Genomic DNA, 16,656 nt, shown 5'->3' with positions numbered 1-16,656 from the left:
AGAACAGATAGGAGTGTGTCTTACCTGAGCCCTGAACCGAGGGTCATTTCAGATGGAAGCATCTCTGTGATCACTCAGTATGAATAAAATGAACCTAGAAATGAAGCATTATGTATTTAGAAAGGAACTTTTCCAAATACCTTCTGGCTTTTGGAAACTGCTTTTCTGTGAACCGGCAGTTGTCTGATGCACAGCCGCCAGCTCTGGACCCAGTCTCAGTCGTCTCTCAGTCTCTCCTAACCTGTGCGTAGGAGGACCAGAAAGTCTGACGTCCTCCCAGAAATCTGGCTTCAGTGGAGGGCATAGGGCTTTCATTGGGGTTGAGGGTGTTAGGACAGTTGCCAAGGACGCGCCCATTCTAAGGGCACTCTTACTACCTGTGAGCATGAAGGCCTACTGGCCAGCCTGTCTGGGCTGGAGGGCATGGTGACCATGCCCCTCACCTGCGGCTCTGGGCCTGGGCCTGGCGGGGTGGGGGCCGGGGGCGCCAGGCTCTGCCTTGGTCTGGAATGCGGGTGCACACTTGCACACGTGTGCTATCTTCAATGATTCTGTTGCTGTTGTTCATTAGTTGGCTTCGCACAGCTGCTTCTCCAGAAAGATGGCCTTCTAATTATAGTTGCTCAAGAATTAGTGGAATGTTTTCCTGCCTCGGCAGATGCGAGTGTACACACTTCTGTCTTCCCTTGCCCTGCTCGTAAAGAGCATGAGCATGAGTGTGGGGCTTCCAAGGACTCCCCCTGATGCTGCACCCCCAGGGTAAACTGCCTCCCCCATCCCTCTACAGGTGACAGGATGCGGGGGGCTGCCTCCCTCTTCTGATTGCGTCAGCCCTTGGCTCTGCACCTCGTCTGTAATCACCAGCCAGGTAGCTGTTCCTTCAGCATGTGGGGGGTCATGTTTAACTTGTAGATGGTGGTTAACGGCCAAGGCAGACCTTCTCCTCTCTTCTCCCAGTCCTTGACTGTGGGCGGCCGCCACCCTCCTCATCTCTCCAGGAACAGGCATCGACTGTGGCAGAGTGGGGTGACACTGACTCTGATTATATGGAGTATGCCTGTTTTCTCTTTTAATTGGTATTTCAGAATTACTGTATGTTCACTGTAGCAAATTAAGAAAAAGCAGAGAGGCAAAAGCAAGAGAATAAGGGGTGTTTCACAGCCATCTTTTTTTCCATACATGTGTTTTTGGTTGTGTTTTGTTTCCAAAACATACTGTGTGTCCACCAGTGTACCATCTGGTGGGTTCTTTTCCACTTAACATTGTATTGTCTTTCCACACTATCATATATTCTTGTTCTGAGTTTTCTTAATAGTAGTATAATGGTCCATTGTTTGATTCTATCATAATTTATGTAATCAGTACCTAGTTCAGTTCAGTCACTCAGTTGTGTCCGACTCTTCCAGACCCCCAGGCCTCCCTGTCCATCACCAACTCCTGGAGTTTACCCAAACTCATGTCCATTGAGTTGGTGATGCCATCCAACTATCTCATCCTCTGTCGTCCCCTTCTCCTCCTGCCCTCAATCTTTCCCAGCATCAGGGTCTTTTCAAATGAGTCAGCTCTTCGCATCAGGTGGCCAAAGTATTGGAGCTTCAGCTTCAACATCTGATCTCCCTTAGGATGGACTGGTTGGATCTCCTTGCTGTCCAAAGGACTCTCAAGAGTCTTCAACACCACAGTTCAAAAACATCAATTCTTTGGCACTCAGCTTTCTTCACAGTCCAACTCTCACATCCATACATGACCACTGGAAAAACCATAGCCTTGACTAGACGGACCTTTGTTGACAAAGTAATGTCTCTGCTTTTTAATATGCTGTCTAGGTTGGTCATAACTTTCCTTCCAAGGAGTAAGCGTCTTTTAATTTCATGGCTGCAATCACCATCTGCAGTGATTTTGGAGCCCCCCAAAATAAAGTCGGACACTGTTTCCCCATCTATTTCCCATGAAGTGATGAGACCGGATGCCATGATCTTCGTTTTCTGAATGTTGAGCTTTAAGCCAACTTTTTTACTCTCCTCTTTCACTTTCATCAAGAGGCTCTTTAGTTCTTCGCTTTCTGCCATAAGGGTGGTGTCATCTGCATATCTGAGGTTGTTGATATTTATCCTGGCAATCTTGATCCCAGCTTGTGTTTCTTCCAGCCCAGCGTTTCTCATGATGTGCTCTGCATATAAGTTAAATAAGCAGGGTGACAATATACAGCCTTGACGTCCTCCTTTTCCTCTTTGGAACCAGTCTGTGTTCCATGTCCAATTCTAACTGTTGCTTCCTAACCTGCATCAGTACCTAGTAGTGAATATTTAATTCTGGAATATTGACTAGTCTGATTTTATCTGTGACATAGAATGCTGCAGTGACCATTCTTTGTGGCTTAATTTTTTTACATATCCATGTTATTTTCCTTGGGTTAAATTGTTGTAAAATATATGCAGATATTTAAGGCTTTTGATGTGAACTGACAAGTAGTCATCTTTTAGAAAGACTCCCCAAATCATTTCTTCCCTCTATCATGGAAGTCTGGAAGTTTCTGCTTTTATTACCATCGGAACTGGAGAACTTCTAATGATTATTGACCATTGGTTTTTACATTTGTAAATTTCTTTGGTATTTTTTTTGGTGTGTTCACCTTTTTTCTAGTTTTTGTGTTTTTTCAAAGAATGCTCGTTCCATGAAGGAAATGAATACCATGAAGGGTATTAACTCTTTGCCTTCGCATACTTGTTGCGGTTGCTGGGCAATGCGTTTTTAGTTGGAGAAGCTTTGCAGTCTGATCTAGGGGCACACTGCCATGTTGCCCCACTTTCTTCCATTGCTGCCTCCTCTGTAATTTTAGAAATAGTTGTTCATGATGAAAGCCTGAACTTCTCCTGAGACACAAGAAGGTCCTGCCCAGGAGTGCATCAACAGGAGAATGGATGAAGGAATTGGTTTATCCATACACTGGAATATAACTCGGCAACAGAAGGATCACACACAGACACGGCCATTTACACTGAGCAAAAGAAGACGGGTGAATAGAGACAGAGAGTGGGTTGGTGGCTGTGAGGGGCCCCGAAAAGTGCAGAGTTTCTTTGGAAGTAATGACGAGCCCCGAGGTTGATTGTGCTGATGGTGCCCAACACTGTGGACAGACTAAAACCCGCTGGATTGCACGCTTTAAATGGCTGGATTTTATGGCGTAAAGCTGTTCAGAAAAAGGTAGACACAAAAGTACATATTGTGCGGTTCCACTTACATCAAGTTTTAGGCAGAAGTGATCCAAGAAACAGAAGTGAGAAAGTAGTCAGTTGAGGTGGGGCAGATAGACTAGAGAGAATGGTGGAAACATTTTGTTTTTTGTTTTTTTTTTTTAAATTATTTATTTGGCTGTGCTGGGTCTTAATTGTGGCATGTGGAATCCAGTTCCCTGACCAGGGATCGGACCCTGGTCCCCTGCATTGGGAGCACAGAGTCTTAGCCACTAGACCACCAGGGAAGTCTCTCATTCTGTATTTTTTGAGTGGGTCTTATATGGAATATGCAGCCATAAAGGTCATCAAAGTCAGGGGAAATGCATTCTCATTGAAAGAAAACCAAGTAAACCCTAATTGCCTTTTTTTTTTCTCCTATTAAAAAAACTTATTTTCTGAAGTCATTTCTCTGATAGGTGATAAGCCCTGAACTTTCTGTCAGGTGACAAAGATCCCCACTCATCATCTCTGGGTACCCACAGATGCTGCACCCACAGATAGCTCACTCTGGGAAACCACCTTACCCCAGACCACAAGCTTAATCGTTAGTAGGCAGCATCCTGGCTTCAGAGAATTCAGAGCAGGTCTTCTCCACAAACCAACTGGGAGTCACTGCCAGGAGTTTGTGTGATGAATTTAGTCATTCTGAGACAGTGGGCTGGTCATTTCCCCCTTCCAAGAGGAAGTGTCTTTATGCATGCGAAACTTCTCTGCGCGCTGTGGAGGTGTTTTGGGCGGGTAGGACATGTTTTGGGAAGTCATGAAGATTACCTGAGTCAAACAATACTCGCCCATAGGGTGAGTGGGGACTCTGGGCGGTGGAGGGCAGACAGCTGGCCCACCTTGTCAGGACATTCAGCGTAGGAGCTCTCCTCGTGTCTCACCTCGTTTCTCTTGTGTGGGGGTAGGAGCTGGTCAGACTCACCATCGAGAAGCAGGGGCATCCATCTCCAACAAGCCCTGTGAAACCCAGCTCCCCAGCCTGCAAACCTGACAGGTGAGTGCTGACTAAGCCCTCCAGGGGTTGCGGTCTCGGTCGGTGGACACTTGAGAAAGAAGGGAGCCCCCGCCAGGCAGACCATGTCCTGTGAGGCCCGTGGTCCCTTCTCAGTGACCTCTGGGTAAGAGCCCAGATTACCATGAAGTGTGTGTAGCTCACACCTATCTTGAATGATTGCCTGGTCTCAACATGGTCTTCTCCCAGGACACCATGTGATGTGCAGAGTGACCCTACCTACACTCTTCTTGACCTGCTTCCTCCCATGATGAGAAACAACTTTGACAGATTGGGTTTTTAGGGGTTTGGCTTGAGAGCATTACTGAGGGTGATGTGGACAGTTTAAGGCCTTGCAATAATTTCTACTCACAGCCCCTAGTGAAAATAATAACACCTTCATTTGGGGGCATTTTCGAGCATCGCGCAGTCCAGAGATCCCTCTCACAGATAAGGAGACAAAGGTGCAGACTCAGGGGCCGTGGCCAAGCTTCTGTGGGTGATCGAACTGGACTTGAAACCCCATCTCTGCCATGGAGCCCAGGGCATAGTGTCAGCTCTGTGTCCTGGGCCCCTTGGACACTTCCCTGCCCTGGTCACATCCTGACACTCTCGGGGTCTGTGCTTGCCCTGGGGCCTTCTGTAACCCCGAGTTCTCCTCAACCCTCCAGCCAGTCTGAGCTCCCCCTGACGGATCGAGAGATGGAGATACTAAACAAGACGACCAGCCTGTCACAGTCAACCGAGGGGCTCCAAGACTCTATGGACGAAGAGGTTGCACCCCCCAAGCCCCCCTTACCTGGCATTAGGGTGGTTGATAACAGGTACTTTCTATTTTTCTAGCTCTCTCATCTATTTCTGTTGTAATCTCACAAACGGATGGTGCCAGCCAAAAAGAAGATGGTGCCATTAGGGGAAGAACTTGCTCTTCAGGCACACTGGTGGTTTGACCTTCCTCAGGACGCTGTCTCCAGAGGACAAGAGTCCGGCCCGGTGCCGGCCCCTCGCCCTCCCCTGCCCCCTCGCCCTGAGAACTCCCAGCCGCTGCCTTTTAGCCCTAGCCAAGCAGAACCTGGTACCATTTGTCATGAAAGGAAAAAGCAGGGACTTTCAAATGCTAGGCTTTCGGCAGAAGGGGAGTGGGGTGGAAGTCGAAAGGGTAGAAAGTAGGATCCGTGTCTAATAATGTAAGAACCTCACGCCCACACCCTACCGCCTGTATAAAAGCTTTTGCTCAGCTTGTCTGGTTTGACGGCTCCTTGCTCTGTTTCAGTCCTCCACCAGCACTGCCCCCGAAGAAGAGACAGTCGGCTCCGTCCCCCACGCGTGTGGCCGTTGTGGCCCCCATGAGTCGAGCCACCAGTGGCTCCAGTTTGCCTGTTGGAATTAATAGGCAGGTAATTACTCCCATCCAGAAAGGCAGAGGTCAACTTTGGGTCTGGTGCATTGGTTCCTAAAACTGAAAGAAGCCCAGTGGTCTTAAGTCCCTGTCTTTGGTCACAGGGAGGAGCTCTCTCCCTGGGCAGCCTCCGCTCCTGAGTGGTCCTTCCCTCTGCAGGCCGTGGTGGGGTTCCCTCCCAGGGTGAGGAGACAGGGCCCAGCCCAGGGCCTCCCTTGGTCAGAATGCTCCGAGCGCCTGTAGAGGCCTTTTCTCAGAGGCGCCGCGTGCGTGGTGTTTACTGCCTGCAGCCAGTTTCTGCACGTCCCACTATTTCCTTCGCTAAGTACATGCACCTGCTCCCTCCCCTGGGCTCAGCCGCCACCCCCCAGCAGTGACTTGGGCCTGTTCTCACTTTGCACACGAGGACTTTGACGTGGACTGTTACGCACAGAGACGGCTGTCGGGAGGCAGCCACTCGTACAGCGGTGAGTCTCCCCGCCTGTCGCCCTGCAGCAGCATCGGCAAGCTCAGCAAGTCGGACGAGCAGCTGTCCTCTCTGGACAGGGACAGCGGGCAGTGCTCCCGGAACACAAGCTGTGAAACACTAGGTGAGCCACAGGCATGCATGTCACCACCGCCAGCTTCGCGCGTCCCGGTGGCTCCTGTGAGGTCAACAGCGAGGCCAGTCACTGGCTCTGTTGACCTTAAGTCCATCAGGATCTGAGCCATGGTGTCCTCTTCTGCAGAATGAGGATACTAGAGTCTGTCTCCAAAGGGGGTTGAAAGTTTATTGCAGTAACACTGTGAGACCACAGAGACATGGCAGCGGTCACTGTTATTACAGTTGGTCCGCCAGTGTGTCTCTAGACTCCCTTTGCCCAAGGAGAGCCCACATGCTAAGAACTGTAAATGGAGGGGAGGGCCCCAGGCAGCTTCTGACAGAGGACGAAGGCGAGTGAGCAGCACGCGCTGACCTCGGGTGGTGGGGCCAGAGGAGGGTCTGCGGCAGCTTGGCAGAAGGCGTACAGGGCACTGAACTGTTCATGTCCTGTGAGCTAGACATTTCACTTCTGAGAGTTTTCATCTTAGGAACACAGTCCGAGGTTTATAGGAGGATTTCCATGTAGAGACTTTAATCTCAGCATCATGAAGAGCCCTGGTAGACTAGGAACAACCTGACCACTCAGTGTAGGAAATCAGCAGACTCGTGACATGCCCCCTTGGAGGAATAGTATGCAGCTGTGCTAAAAACCAGTCCTGAGTTAACGACCAGTGGATCAAGCCAAGACTGCTTATATGGTGTTTTCTTAGAGTTCAAAAAACAGAATCCAGAGGGAAAAAACTTTGCAGGTAATACATCTAGTGGTCAGCAGAGATTATAGTTAGGTTATGGGACTGTGGGTGATTTTTGTTTTAGGCATAGTGTTTTTGGCCATGTTTTCTACAGTGGCCATGCGTGTTTTTCTCTTTTAGGTAAAACTTTTAAAAATCTGGGAAAGTGTGAAGAATAGGCTACGTACCAGTCATACTCTCATCCAGTTTTACTTTTATAAGCAGTAGAAAAGCTTATCCTATAAAGTAAAGTGGGAGTCTTTGTGGATGAGACGGGGACGTGTCCCTTGAGCAGGACAGGTCAGGGAAGAGGAGGGGGTCTTTCCTTCCTGTGGGGGCCGGGGGCTCACCGTGTGCTTCCCCTGTTGTGTGGATGCAGATCATTACGATCCTGACTACGAGTTCCTTCAGCAAGACCTCTCCAACGCAGACCAGATACCTCAGCAAGTGGCCTGTAACCTCAGCCCGCTGCCAGAGTCCTTGGGGGAGTCTGGGTCTCCCTTTCTTGGCCATCCTCTCCAGTTGCCTCTGGGCAGCTGTCCCCAGCCAGATGGGTCCTCAGCCCCGGGGCAGCAGACGGACGTGCCGCCAGCCCTGCCCGAGAAGAAGCGCAGGAGTGCAGCCTCCCAGACCTTGGACAGCTCTGGCTGCCGGGCGTCCTACGAGCGACACCCCTCACAGTACGACAACATCTCCGAGGATGACCTGCAGAACCCAGCCTCCGTCCAGTCCGTCCCCTTCACGCCCTTTGCTGCTATTCTTCCCTTTCAGCAAGGAGGTTCCTCAGCCTCTGTCGACTTCATGGGTGATTTCACTGTTTCTGAATCAACGGGTGACCCAGAAAAACCGCCACCTCTCCCCGAGAAGAAAAACAAACACAGTAAGCTTTTGTTACGCTATTATGGGGTCATGCCTTTTGTGCCCTAAAGCGGTGTTGCGTTTATTGAAACGGTAGATCAGAGTCAAACCAGTGGCCTCATTGTTTCTGAAAGGCAGACCCACACGTACAGGGACACTTCGGGAGCCTTGTGTTGTCAGTCCTGGGGGTTGTTCTTAAAAGCCTGGTGAACTGACCTCTCCTCATGGTCTCAGCAGAACCTCAGGCCTGGTCTCCACAGAGTGTTTGGCTTCTCGTATGGCAGTCAGCTGACCTGGCCTGAACATGTGGTGACCAAGAAAAACAGGGACCGCAGCCTCAGGGCAGCGTCACAGCAGCATCGGAGCAAAGCAGGGCAGACACCACCCCAGGGCCTCTCTCAGGCTCCTGGCAGTGCATGGGAGCCGTTAGAGAGAAGCCCCTGGTCCCACTCTGTCTTCTGCTCACAGACCCTGAAGTACCATGCGATGACTCGAGTCTGGGGTTGCTGCTTGGACAAGAGGCTCTGATACCTGATGTGATCAGGGCCTGGGGGTAGAGCTGAACTTAGGGGGTTTTGTATTCTGAGTGTTTCCCAAGTGTGAGTTGGCCATCCAGTTCCCAAGGAGCATTGTGTGGAATTTGCTTTTCTGTTCGCTCCCCGACTGCTGCACGTGGCCCGGGTCTCTGCCCACCTTCTCCCCACGTCACCTGCAGGGTTCTGCCTTGTTTTCCATGGGCAGACTGGCTGCCACCGTCTCTCTGTGTGCAGCCACATCAGCCCAGCACCCAGGATGCCCTGGCCTTGGTGGGAGCGTCTGGCAGGAGACTGCTGTGACCTGGGTGTGGAACCCACGCTCCAACCCCAGACAAGTGTGTGTGCTCGGCCCGTGCCCAGAAGGGTGCCTGCCTAGTGACCGCCCTGGATGCCCCCTGCTTGGGTAGTGGCCTCGGTGTGAAGGGAGAGCTAGCTCCACGGGGCTGAGGGTATCATTCCCGTCTGTCATGGAAGTTCCCTCACAGGAAGCCAGGGCGTGGAGGGAGCTGCAGACAGAGGCTCCAGGGGCATTTCCTTCTGCGCCTCTCCAGCTAGCCTGAAAGTCTGACTGGTTTAGCTCTCCAGTTAAGGCAACTTTCTGGTCATTTGAAAGCACAGAAGACAGCCCTGCAAACTTGTCATTGCCACGGTCTTAATGTTGGAACCCAGGGTGCTTGTGGCGCTGAGCTGTGACCAAGGGGGACACACCCGCTCCAGACTGACGGCTGCTGTGTACCCTGTGCCCTCACCCCAGGGCCCGGGGCTTCTCAGCCTCGGAGCTGGTGTCCTTTCCTCTCTGGCCCCATCACCCCTTTGCTCCCTCCTGGGGCATGCACAGTCACACTGAGTAGGCCAGTACTTATTCCTGACGAAAGCACCTTACCCGCCGAGCACACGTGTGTACAGAGGCCGCTGACACCCCAGAGCTCCTGCCACCATCTGGAGGAGGGGAGGGCGGGGCGGGGTGGGTCCACACGAGTAGATCGGGGTGACCGAGAGGGCTTCTTCTCCTGGCCAGCCCTCCCTGCTTCGTAAGGCCCCCAGGTTCAGTCAGCTCCAGCAGTCATTTCATCAGAACCCTCTAGGGTCTTCAGGAAGGTCTGGCTCTGAAGATGGGGCTGATCCGTCACCACTGGAAGTGAGAAGTAAAGTCTATTCTGATGCCCCCACGTGGGGTGAGGGAGTGTGGTCCACATGGACGCCCCCATGTGAGGAGAGAGTGCGGTCCATAGGGATGCCCCGCGTGAGACTGAGGGAGTGGGGTCCACACGGACGCCCCGCGTGTGACTAAAGGAGTGCGGTCCACACGGACGCCCCGCGTGAGACTGAGGGAGTGTGGTCCACACGGATGCCCCGCATGAGGAGAGAGTGTGGTCCACACGGATGCCCTGTGTGTAACTGAGGGAGTGGGGTCCACACAGACGCCCCGTGTGTGACTGAGGGAGTGCGGTCCACACGGACGCCCCGCGTGTGACTAAAGGAGTGCGGTCCACACGGACGCCCCGCGTGAGACTGAGGGAGTGTGGTCCACACGGATGCCCCGCATGAGGAGAGAGTGTGGTCCACACGGATGCCCTGTGTGTAACTGAGGGAGTGGGGTCCACACAGACGCCCCGTGTGTGACTGAGGGAGTGCGGTCCACACGGATGCCCCGTGTGTGACTGAGGGAGTGGGGTCCACACGGACGCCCCACGTGAGGAGAAGGAGTGGGGTCCACACGGACGCCCCACGTGTGACTGAGGGAGTGCGGTCCACACAGACGCCCCGTGTGAGGAAAGAGTGCGGTCCACACGGACGCCCCACGTGAGGAGAGAGTGTGGTCCACACGGATGCCCCGTGTGTAACTGAGGGAGTGGGGTCCACACGGATGCCCCGTGTAAGGAGAGGGAGTGCGGTCCACACGGACGCCCCATGTGAGACTAAGGGAATGTGGTCCATACGGACGCCCCGCGTGTGACTGAGGGAATGTGGTCCACACGGACGCCCCGCGTGTGACTGAGGGAGTGCGGTCCACATGGACGCCCCACGTGAGGAGAGGGAGTGCGGTCCACATGGACACCCCACGTGTGACTGAGGGAGTGCGGTCCACATGGACGCCCTGTGTGAGGAGAGGGAGTGCGGTCCACACAGACGCCCCGTGTGTGACTGAGGAAGTGCGGTCCACACGGATGCCCCGCGTGAGAAGAAATGTGGTCCCCTCAGACGTCCCGCGTGAGGAGAGGGCTCCACGGTGAGGCTGCAGCTTCGAGTCGGAGCTCAGGGGCCAGGTCTCGGCTGCCTGAGGGGCTCCAAGAGAGGAGAGGGTCTGTTCGCCCCGCCTGAGTGCTTCTGCCCTCAGCGTGCGGCCTTCTGGAGTAGGAGCTTCCCAACAGCCTCTGTCAGGACGGGAGAGTGACATTTGGTGGCCGGAGCGGCTTGCCTACCTGCAGGGCCTCCTCAAGACCCACGGGGGCTGCAGCCCGCTTCAGCACGGCAGGGCGGATGCTGGGCCGTGGGTTCTGTTCGCTCGCTCATTCTGTGAACCGGTGTGCGAGACTCCGGTGATAGAGCAGCCGCCGGGAGGCACAGGGTCCCTGCCCTCAGGCAGCAGCTTCCGCCCTCAAGTGAGAAGCAGTAAATCCTCTTGCCCCCGATTTGACGATTCTTCCTGAGTCAGACCGCTCGCTGTCCCCACCCCCCTGGGGTCTTTCACCTGAACAGCCTCAGCACCCCCAAACTGTCTTCTCCCAGCTTCTCGAGACAGCCAGCTCCTGAGGTGGGGGCCTTTCCGTGCTTCAGGCCCCTTCCTTGCCCGGTTCACACGGCCCCGCGCCGCGCGGGGCCCCACTGTCCGCAGAGCACTGCCCTGCGGACCCTGGTCCCAGCCTGGGGCTCTGTGCCTCCTGGAAGACTCTTCCACGTGTCCTCACCATGTTCTGGAGAAGCCCCCTCGCCTCCCTGTTTCACCGTCCTCTGTGGGACACCCCCATCTCGGCCTGTTTTCTGTCTCCCTGGGGAGGGGGTCAGCCCCCTACGGGTCTAAGAGCCATTGCTGGCCCCTGCGGAGCGCCAGCACCTCGGTCAGCTCCTGACGCGTCGCAGGTGCTCAGTGACGATCAGATGAATGTGAGAAACCCATTCTCGTGAAGGAGAAACCCATAGCTCGTGAGGAGCCGCAAGAAGGGCCCAGAAGGGATGGAGCGCGGGGCTGAGAGGGGCTCCTGGGCCGGGGATGCGGGTGAGGGGCCTCGGTGACCTGAGTCGCTCAGGAGGGAGCGTCGGGCTCGCAGGGCTGCAGGAAGAGCAGCCACAACAGACATGCGGAAAGCCCCAGGGACGGTCCAGGAGCTGAGAATGGAGGCATGGGCAGGGGGCCCAGCAGCCTGCACCCCAGCCACAGCCCTGTCCTCGAGAGGCTGGAAAACCCCAAGGGCTTCTCGGCCAGGAGTGGGTGTGCCCCTGCGCTTCTCTAAACACAGGCTGTTTCCCAGCGTGGTTCCAGATTCACGGGAAGGAGGGGAAAGGAAGGGAGTTCCCGCAGAGCCTGCCCCCCGCCCCACACCCATGCCACCCTCTCCTCCAGAGGCCGCGTGACACGCGGGCGGTACCCAGGTCCACGTGGCGGTCACGCAGACTGCCCCGGGCCCTCTCCCTGGCCGCTGCGGGGCGGGCGGGAGTCTGTGCGTGGCCCGCCCAGCCTGGTCCCTCTGTGTGCGCAGTGCTGGCCTACATGCAGCTGCTTGAGGACTACTCGGAGCCACAGCCTTCCATGTTCTACCAGACGCCGCAGAAGGAACACGTGTACCAGCAGAAGAACAAGCTTCTCATGGAGGTGTATGGCTTCAACGACTCCTTCAGCACCGGCGACGCCGCACACGATCTCGCCCCGCCCCCCGCCCTGCCCCCCAAGCAGCGGCAGCTGGTAAGTGGGGGGCCCCCCACGAGTGGCCCAGGACGCTGGGCCTGCTCTCCTGCTCACATCTCCCCCCGCAGGAGTGGCTGCTCCTCCAGAGCGGGCCCCTGCAGCTGGGACTGGCTTGTACTCAGAATGTTTGCTTTCTCTGTAGACAGTCTTTATTTTTCTCTCTCTCTTTTGTGGCTCCAATATAGACCTCCCCGAAAGGAGGGAGTCAATCAGAGCACAGGGCAGGGTCTGTGCGGGGCCATCTGTGGCCTCGATTTACATGGTGGGCCTCACTGCCCAAGCACTTGCACCGCCAGCCGGGGCTGGCCCAGTGAGGACCAGCCCTGTGGAAGCAGGCGGCTGACACAGAGCCGCTTGTGTTCCAGGCCGGCACGTCCTTCCTCCTTTAGAACCCTCCTGTGTCAGGATGCCGTGTAGGCAGCACAGAGGGGCCGTCTGGCCGTGGGCAGGCTGGAGAGACGCTGGGACCAGCGGGGGCACTCGGGTGCACCTCTCAACCCTCTTCTCTCCGCCACCAGTTTACTAACCTCGGGGCCTGGGGTCAGGCTCTAGAATCGAAGCGCCCCGTCCAGCCGAGCTCTCTAGGAATAGTACACCCAGGAGGGCAGTCCGTCAGAGCTGCACGTGCTGTCTTGCTCTAGTGCTGACCAGTCTGCTCGTCTTAACCAGAGAGGGCCGCCTTCATCCCCTGCGAGGGGACGCTGCCCCGGCTGTTCCGGGAGGCAGATGGCCGGACGGTGAAGGTCCTCAGGTCACTCTTGGAAGCTGCCTGGGCCTCAGCAGTCCTGCAACTGGGCCTTGAGCCCATTCCCGGTCCCAGAGTCCCCGAGCCTGCCCCTGCACAGGGGGCTCTGGGGCGGGGGCAGCCTGTCTTGTGGAAGGTGGGCCAGGCTCAGGCCGGGGGTCTGGGTTCCAGTCCTGCACTGACCAGCTGTGTCTCCCCAGCTGTGCTCAGGTCTCAGCTCTTCGCCTGCCCTGCTCTCCCCACAGACAGCTGAATATGCCCGAATGTGGGTCTCTGTTGTTCACCACAGACACATAGATGCCTGCCTCAGGGACCCCTGACCTAAAATGTTTAGTTAAACAGCTAGGCCAGTTTGATTGAGATCTGGTTTTCTCAGCCCCTCCTGCTGGGTACACAGGTGTCCATCGCCCAGCCCTGGGTGTCCTCTGTGTCCTGTGGTGCCCACAGAGCCGAGCCCTGGGGAGAGAGCCCTGAGGGATGCGCTTGAGTCCCAGCCCCGTGAGAGTCACATCACCTCACCTTGAGGTGGGGCGGCGGTCCAAGGGGCTCTCTGGGGAAAGGCTGCCAGGGAGCCCTGGAGGATGGGCAAACATCCTGTGAATATCCCCTCCCCCGTGGCCCCTGTCACCCCCACTTTAAGTAAAGTGAGGCTGAGAGAGCTGGAGAGACGGGCTCAAAGCCCCCAGCAGAAGCGGAAGCCGGGACACGTGAGACACCCCGTGTGTGACTGCTGGGCGCCCCTTCTCCGGTGCCAGTGTGAGAAGTGTGACCCTGTTTTCCAGACAGAAGTGAGCATGACAGGTACACCTGTGGGCCAATGTGCCCTGAAGGCGGCCTGGTTCTAGGTGCTTCACACACACACAGCCATCTGCCGGAAACCTGAGGTGCAGAGAGCGTCGTGTGACGCCCGACGCCAAGCCAGCCCCACATGGCAAGGCCAAGGTTAGGGCCCGGGCTGCCTGGTCTGCGTGGTCGCTCCCACAGAGGAGCACCGGGGCCCTAAGGAAGCGGAGGAGCTGGGGTGCCCACACAAATCCGCGTGGCTCCTTCCATCTTACCGCCACTTCTTCACAGGAGTGAAGAGGGCACCCGCCCCCCAGCTCGCCTTCGACGGGCGTCCTTGACCCCTAGCTGGGCCGAGAAGCCTTCCCTCTCCAGAAGGTCCCGGCAGGTCGGGTAGCAGCCTGCCCCGTCCATGCGCACGTGCCTGACTGCTCTCTGCTTCTCTCCCTCCTACCCCGTCTCCTCCCTTGCTCCTCTGTCCAGCAGGCCTCCTGTGCTGCTTCTTCCTTCTCCTCTGTCTCCTACTGTGTCCAGCAAACTAAAGTGGCCTTCACCCCCGAGGACGGCAGTGCCGCTCAGGGCATCAGTGTGTCCGTCTCTAACTCCTTTCTCAGCCGGCACGGCAGCTTACCTGTGCCCTCGGTGAGTCGCTCCCTGCACTCGCTACCGGGAACCTGGGGAGCGAGACCTTTCCCTCGTGGCCTATGCCTCCCGACATGCATGCTGCTGCCTGTCGCCGGCTCCAGCCCTCCACAGACCCCAGACAGGAAAGGTGGCCCGAAGGTTGGTGAGAGTGGCTGGGGCGGATTGGGGTGGGACTCCTGGTGGCCACGCTCAGGGCATCATCACTCAGACGTAAACTGGCAGAGATGTTTTGGCCTTTTTATTCTGTTCTCCCACTGGGCATTGGGTCAGCCCTGTAGTGTTCTGTGTTTAAAAAGGAGTATTCCTCACGTAGGAAGCAGAGCAGGCTGTACCCAGTATGATGGAGCTGAAGTTAAGAGAGCTGTGTCAGTTAGCTTTCACTACCTCTTGCTAATGTAACAAATCACCCCAAAACCTGTGGCTTAAAGAGCAGTAACCGTTTGTCCTTGCCAGAAAGTGAAAGTTGCTCAGTTGTGTCTGACTCTTTGTGACCCCATGGACTATACAGTCCATGGAATTCTCCAGGCCAGAATACTGGAATGGGTAGCCTTTCCCCTCTCCGGGGGATCTTCCTAACCCAGGGATCAAACCTAGGTCTCCTGCATTGCAGGTGGATTCTTTACCAGGTGAGCCACCAGGGAAGCCTTGCCTAGGACACAGCTTAGCAGCACAGCTGTGCTGATCGGGACAGGCCTGGCTGCCAAGGGCTGGACTTGCCCACATCCCTGGCACCCCAGCGGGGGCTGGTCTGGCAGTGACCCTCCTGACCTGTCTGCCACATCAGGCCAGCCTGGGCTTGTTCACAGGGCAGTTGGCTGGGCTCCAGGAAGACAGATGGATACTTGGAGGCATCATAAGGCCTCATCGTAGGGCTGGCATGCGTCCTCTGGGTCAGGCCCCAGGCAGCGCAGCCTGGGGAGGACAGTGGACTCGACCTCTGCTGGGCGGGCCCTTCCGCAGGTCACCCTGTGGAGGTGGGGCGGCAGGAGGAGGGCTGGCCTGCTGTCTGCAGATACACATGCGCTGACACCTCGGAGGCTGCGCGGGTCTGCCGTCTTCCTCTGGGGTCTGCATCTGTTCAAGAAGCTGACCGCCCGCACCTCCTGCTGACTCTGTCTAGTGGCACCCTGGGTGTCGGCGCTCAGGAAAGGACTCTCCAAGGGAGCTCGGTGGACCTGTCCCAAGGTGACTCACATCCTCCCAGGCCTCAAGTTCAGTCCTCTAGGGTGGCACTTTTCCTTGCCTCCTCTTCTGTGAGTGGGAGGATTAAGTAAAATCACAAGAAACTGCCAGGCAGGTAGTAAGCTTGGCACGTCTGTCATTATTGCTGTTGTCTTAGAGTTCTGGGTTCTAGTCTTGGCTTGTTCTGATCCTGTGCATGAGTGCCTGGGCAGATGTCTTCACTTGCTTGGACTTCCTTTGCCCTCTTGAATGACCGGGTTGACCTGGTGACATCAGAGCCCTCTCCAAGCTTGGGTTCCCAGTGTGGTTTTGTCTGTTCTCCATATTTGGGAGCCACCAGCGCCCAGGTGAAGCTGGTCCTCCCCATTGAGGGGACCTTGGGATGCAGTCTTCCCTTCAGCTCCCAGACCTCGCCGGGCAAGGCAGGACCACTCCCCACCCCTCCCTGGCTCTGGTGCACAGACGACCTCTGTTTCCTCAGCAGCCACCTCTGGCAGCTCTTTTCACAAATCTTGCAAAACTTGGCCTTGAGACAATCCTAGGTCTTGATGTGGGTTTTTTTTTTTTTTTCCCCTCTCTTCTGCGAACAGAAAGTAAGTGTGAGTTTTCCTAAGAATGTCTACAACATCCCTTTTGAATAGTTTGGGGAGGAGACTGAATGAACAGGACTGTATACTATAGAATTAAAGAGAACTCGAGGACATTTTAGATTAAGCTGGGGTATGAGTATGTCCTAGTTTTCCCCTCAGCACACAGAGGAGTCTTACAGCATCCTGCATCTCCGCACCAGCTCCACAGAGGAGCCTGAGGGGAGTGAGCTAAGAAGGGTGCTTTCGTTCACTTGAAGCGAAGCCCCTCCAGGCCTCAAGAGATGTTAGTAATGGCCTAAATATATGGAATACTTGACATCTGAAATGCAGAAACCCCAGAGAAATTATTTAGCTGTAATACCAGTACTTTTTTCATGTATATTCTCTGCTTACATTTTGAGATGAGCCCCAGACAGAGGGCTTTGATGTGCTCTTGGAGCAGCGCTTCATTGCCAAATGTCTTTGTTCCT

General features: G+C 55.4%; 1 protein-coding gene across 29 annotated transcripts in view; it reads left to right on the top strand.

The window, feature by feature from the left end:
• Positions 1-16,656, top strand: part of RAPGEF1 (Rap guanine nucleotide exchange factor 1) — a 137,264-nt gene that overhangs the window by 89,967 nt on the left and 30,641 nt on the right. For 18 of the 29 annotated variants that reach the window (XM_059891265.1, XM_024998675.2, XM_024998680.2 and 15 more), the window contains 7 exons: positions 4,145-4,233; positions 4,902-5,054; positions 5,504-5,627; positions 6,036-6,219; positions 7,323-7,823; positions 12,036-12,238; positions 14,253-14,411. In XM_059891265.1, coding sequence (XP_059747248.1) covers positions 4,145-4,233; positions 4,902-5,054; positions 5,504-5,627; positions 6,036-6,219; positions 7,323-7,823; positions 12,036-12,238; positions 14,253-14,411 — 1,413 coding nt within the window. The other 11 variants (XM_059891272.1, XM_059891271.1, XM_059891270.1 and 8 more) reach the window with 4 other exon arrangements.

Source organism: Bos taurus, chromosome 11 (assembly GCF_002263795.3).
Source record: "Bos taurus isolate L1 Dominette 01449 registration number 42190680 breed Hereford chromosome 11, ARS-UCD2.0, whole genome shotgun sequence".
Classification (NCBI taxonomy): Eukaryota; Metazoa; Chordata; class Mammalia; order Artiodactyla; family Bovidae; genus Bos; species Bos taurus.
This window is presented reverse-complemented; position numbering and strand designations above follow the sequence as displayed.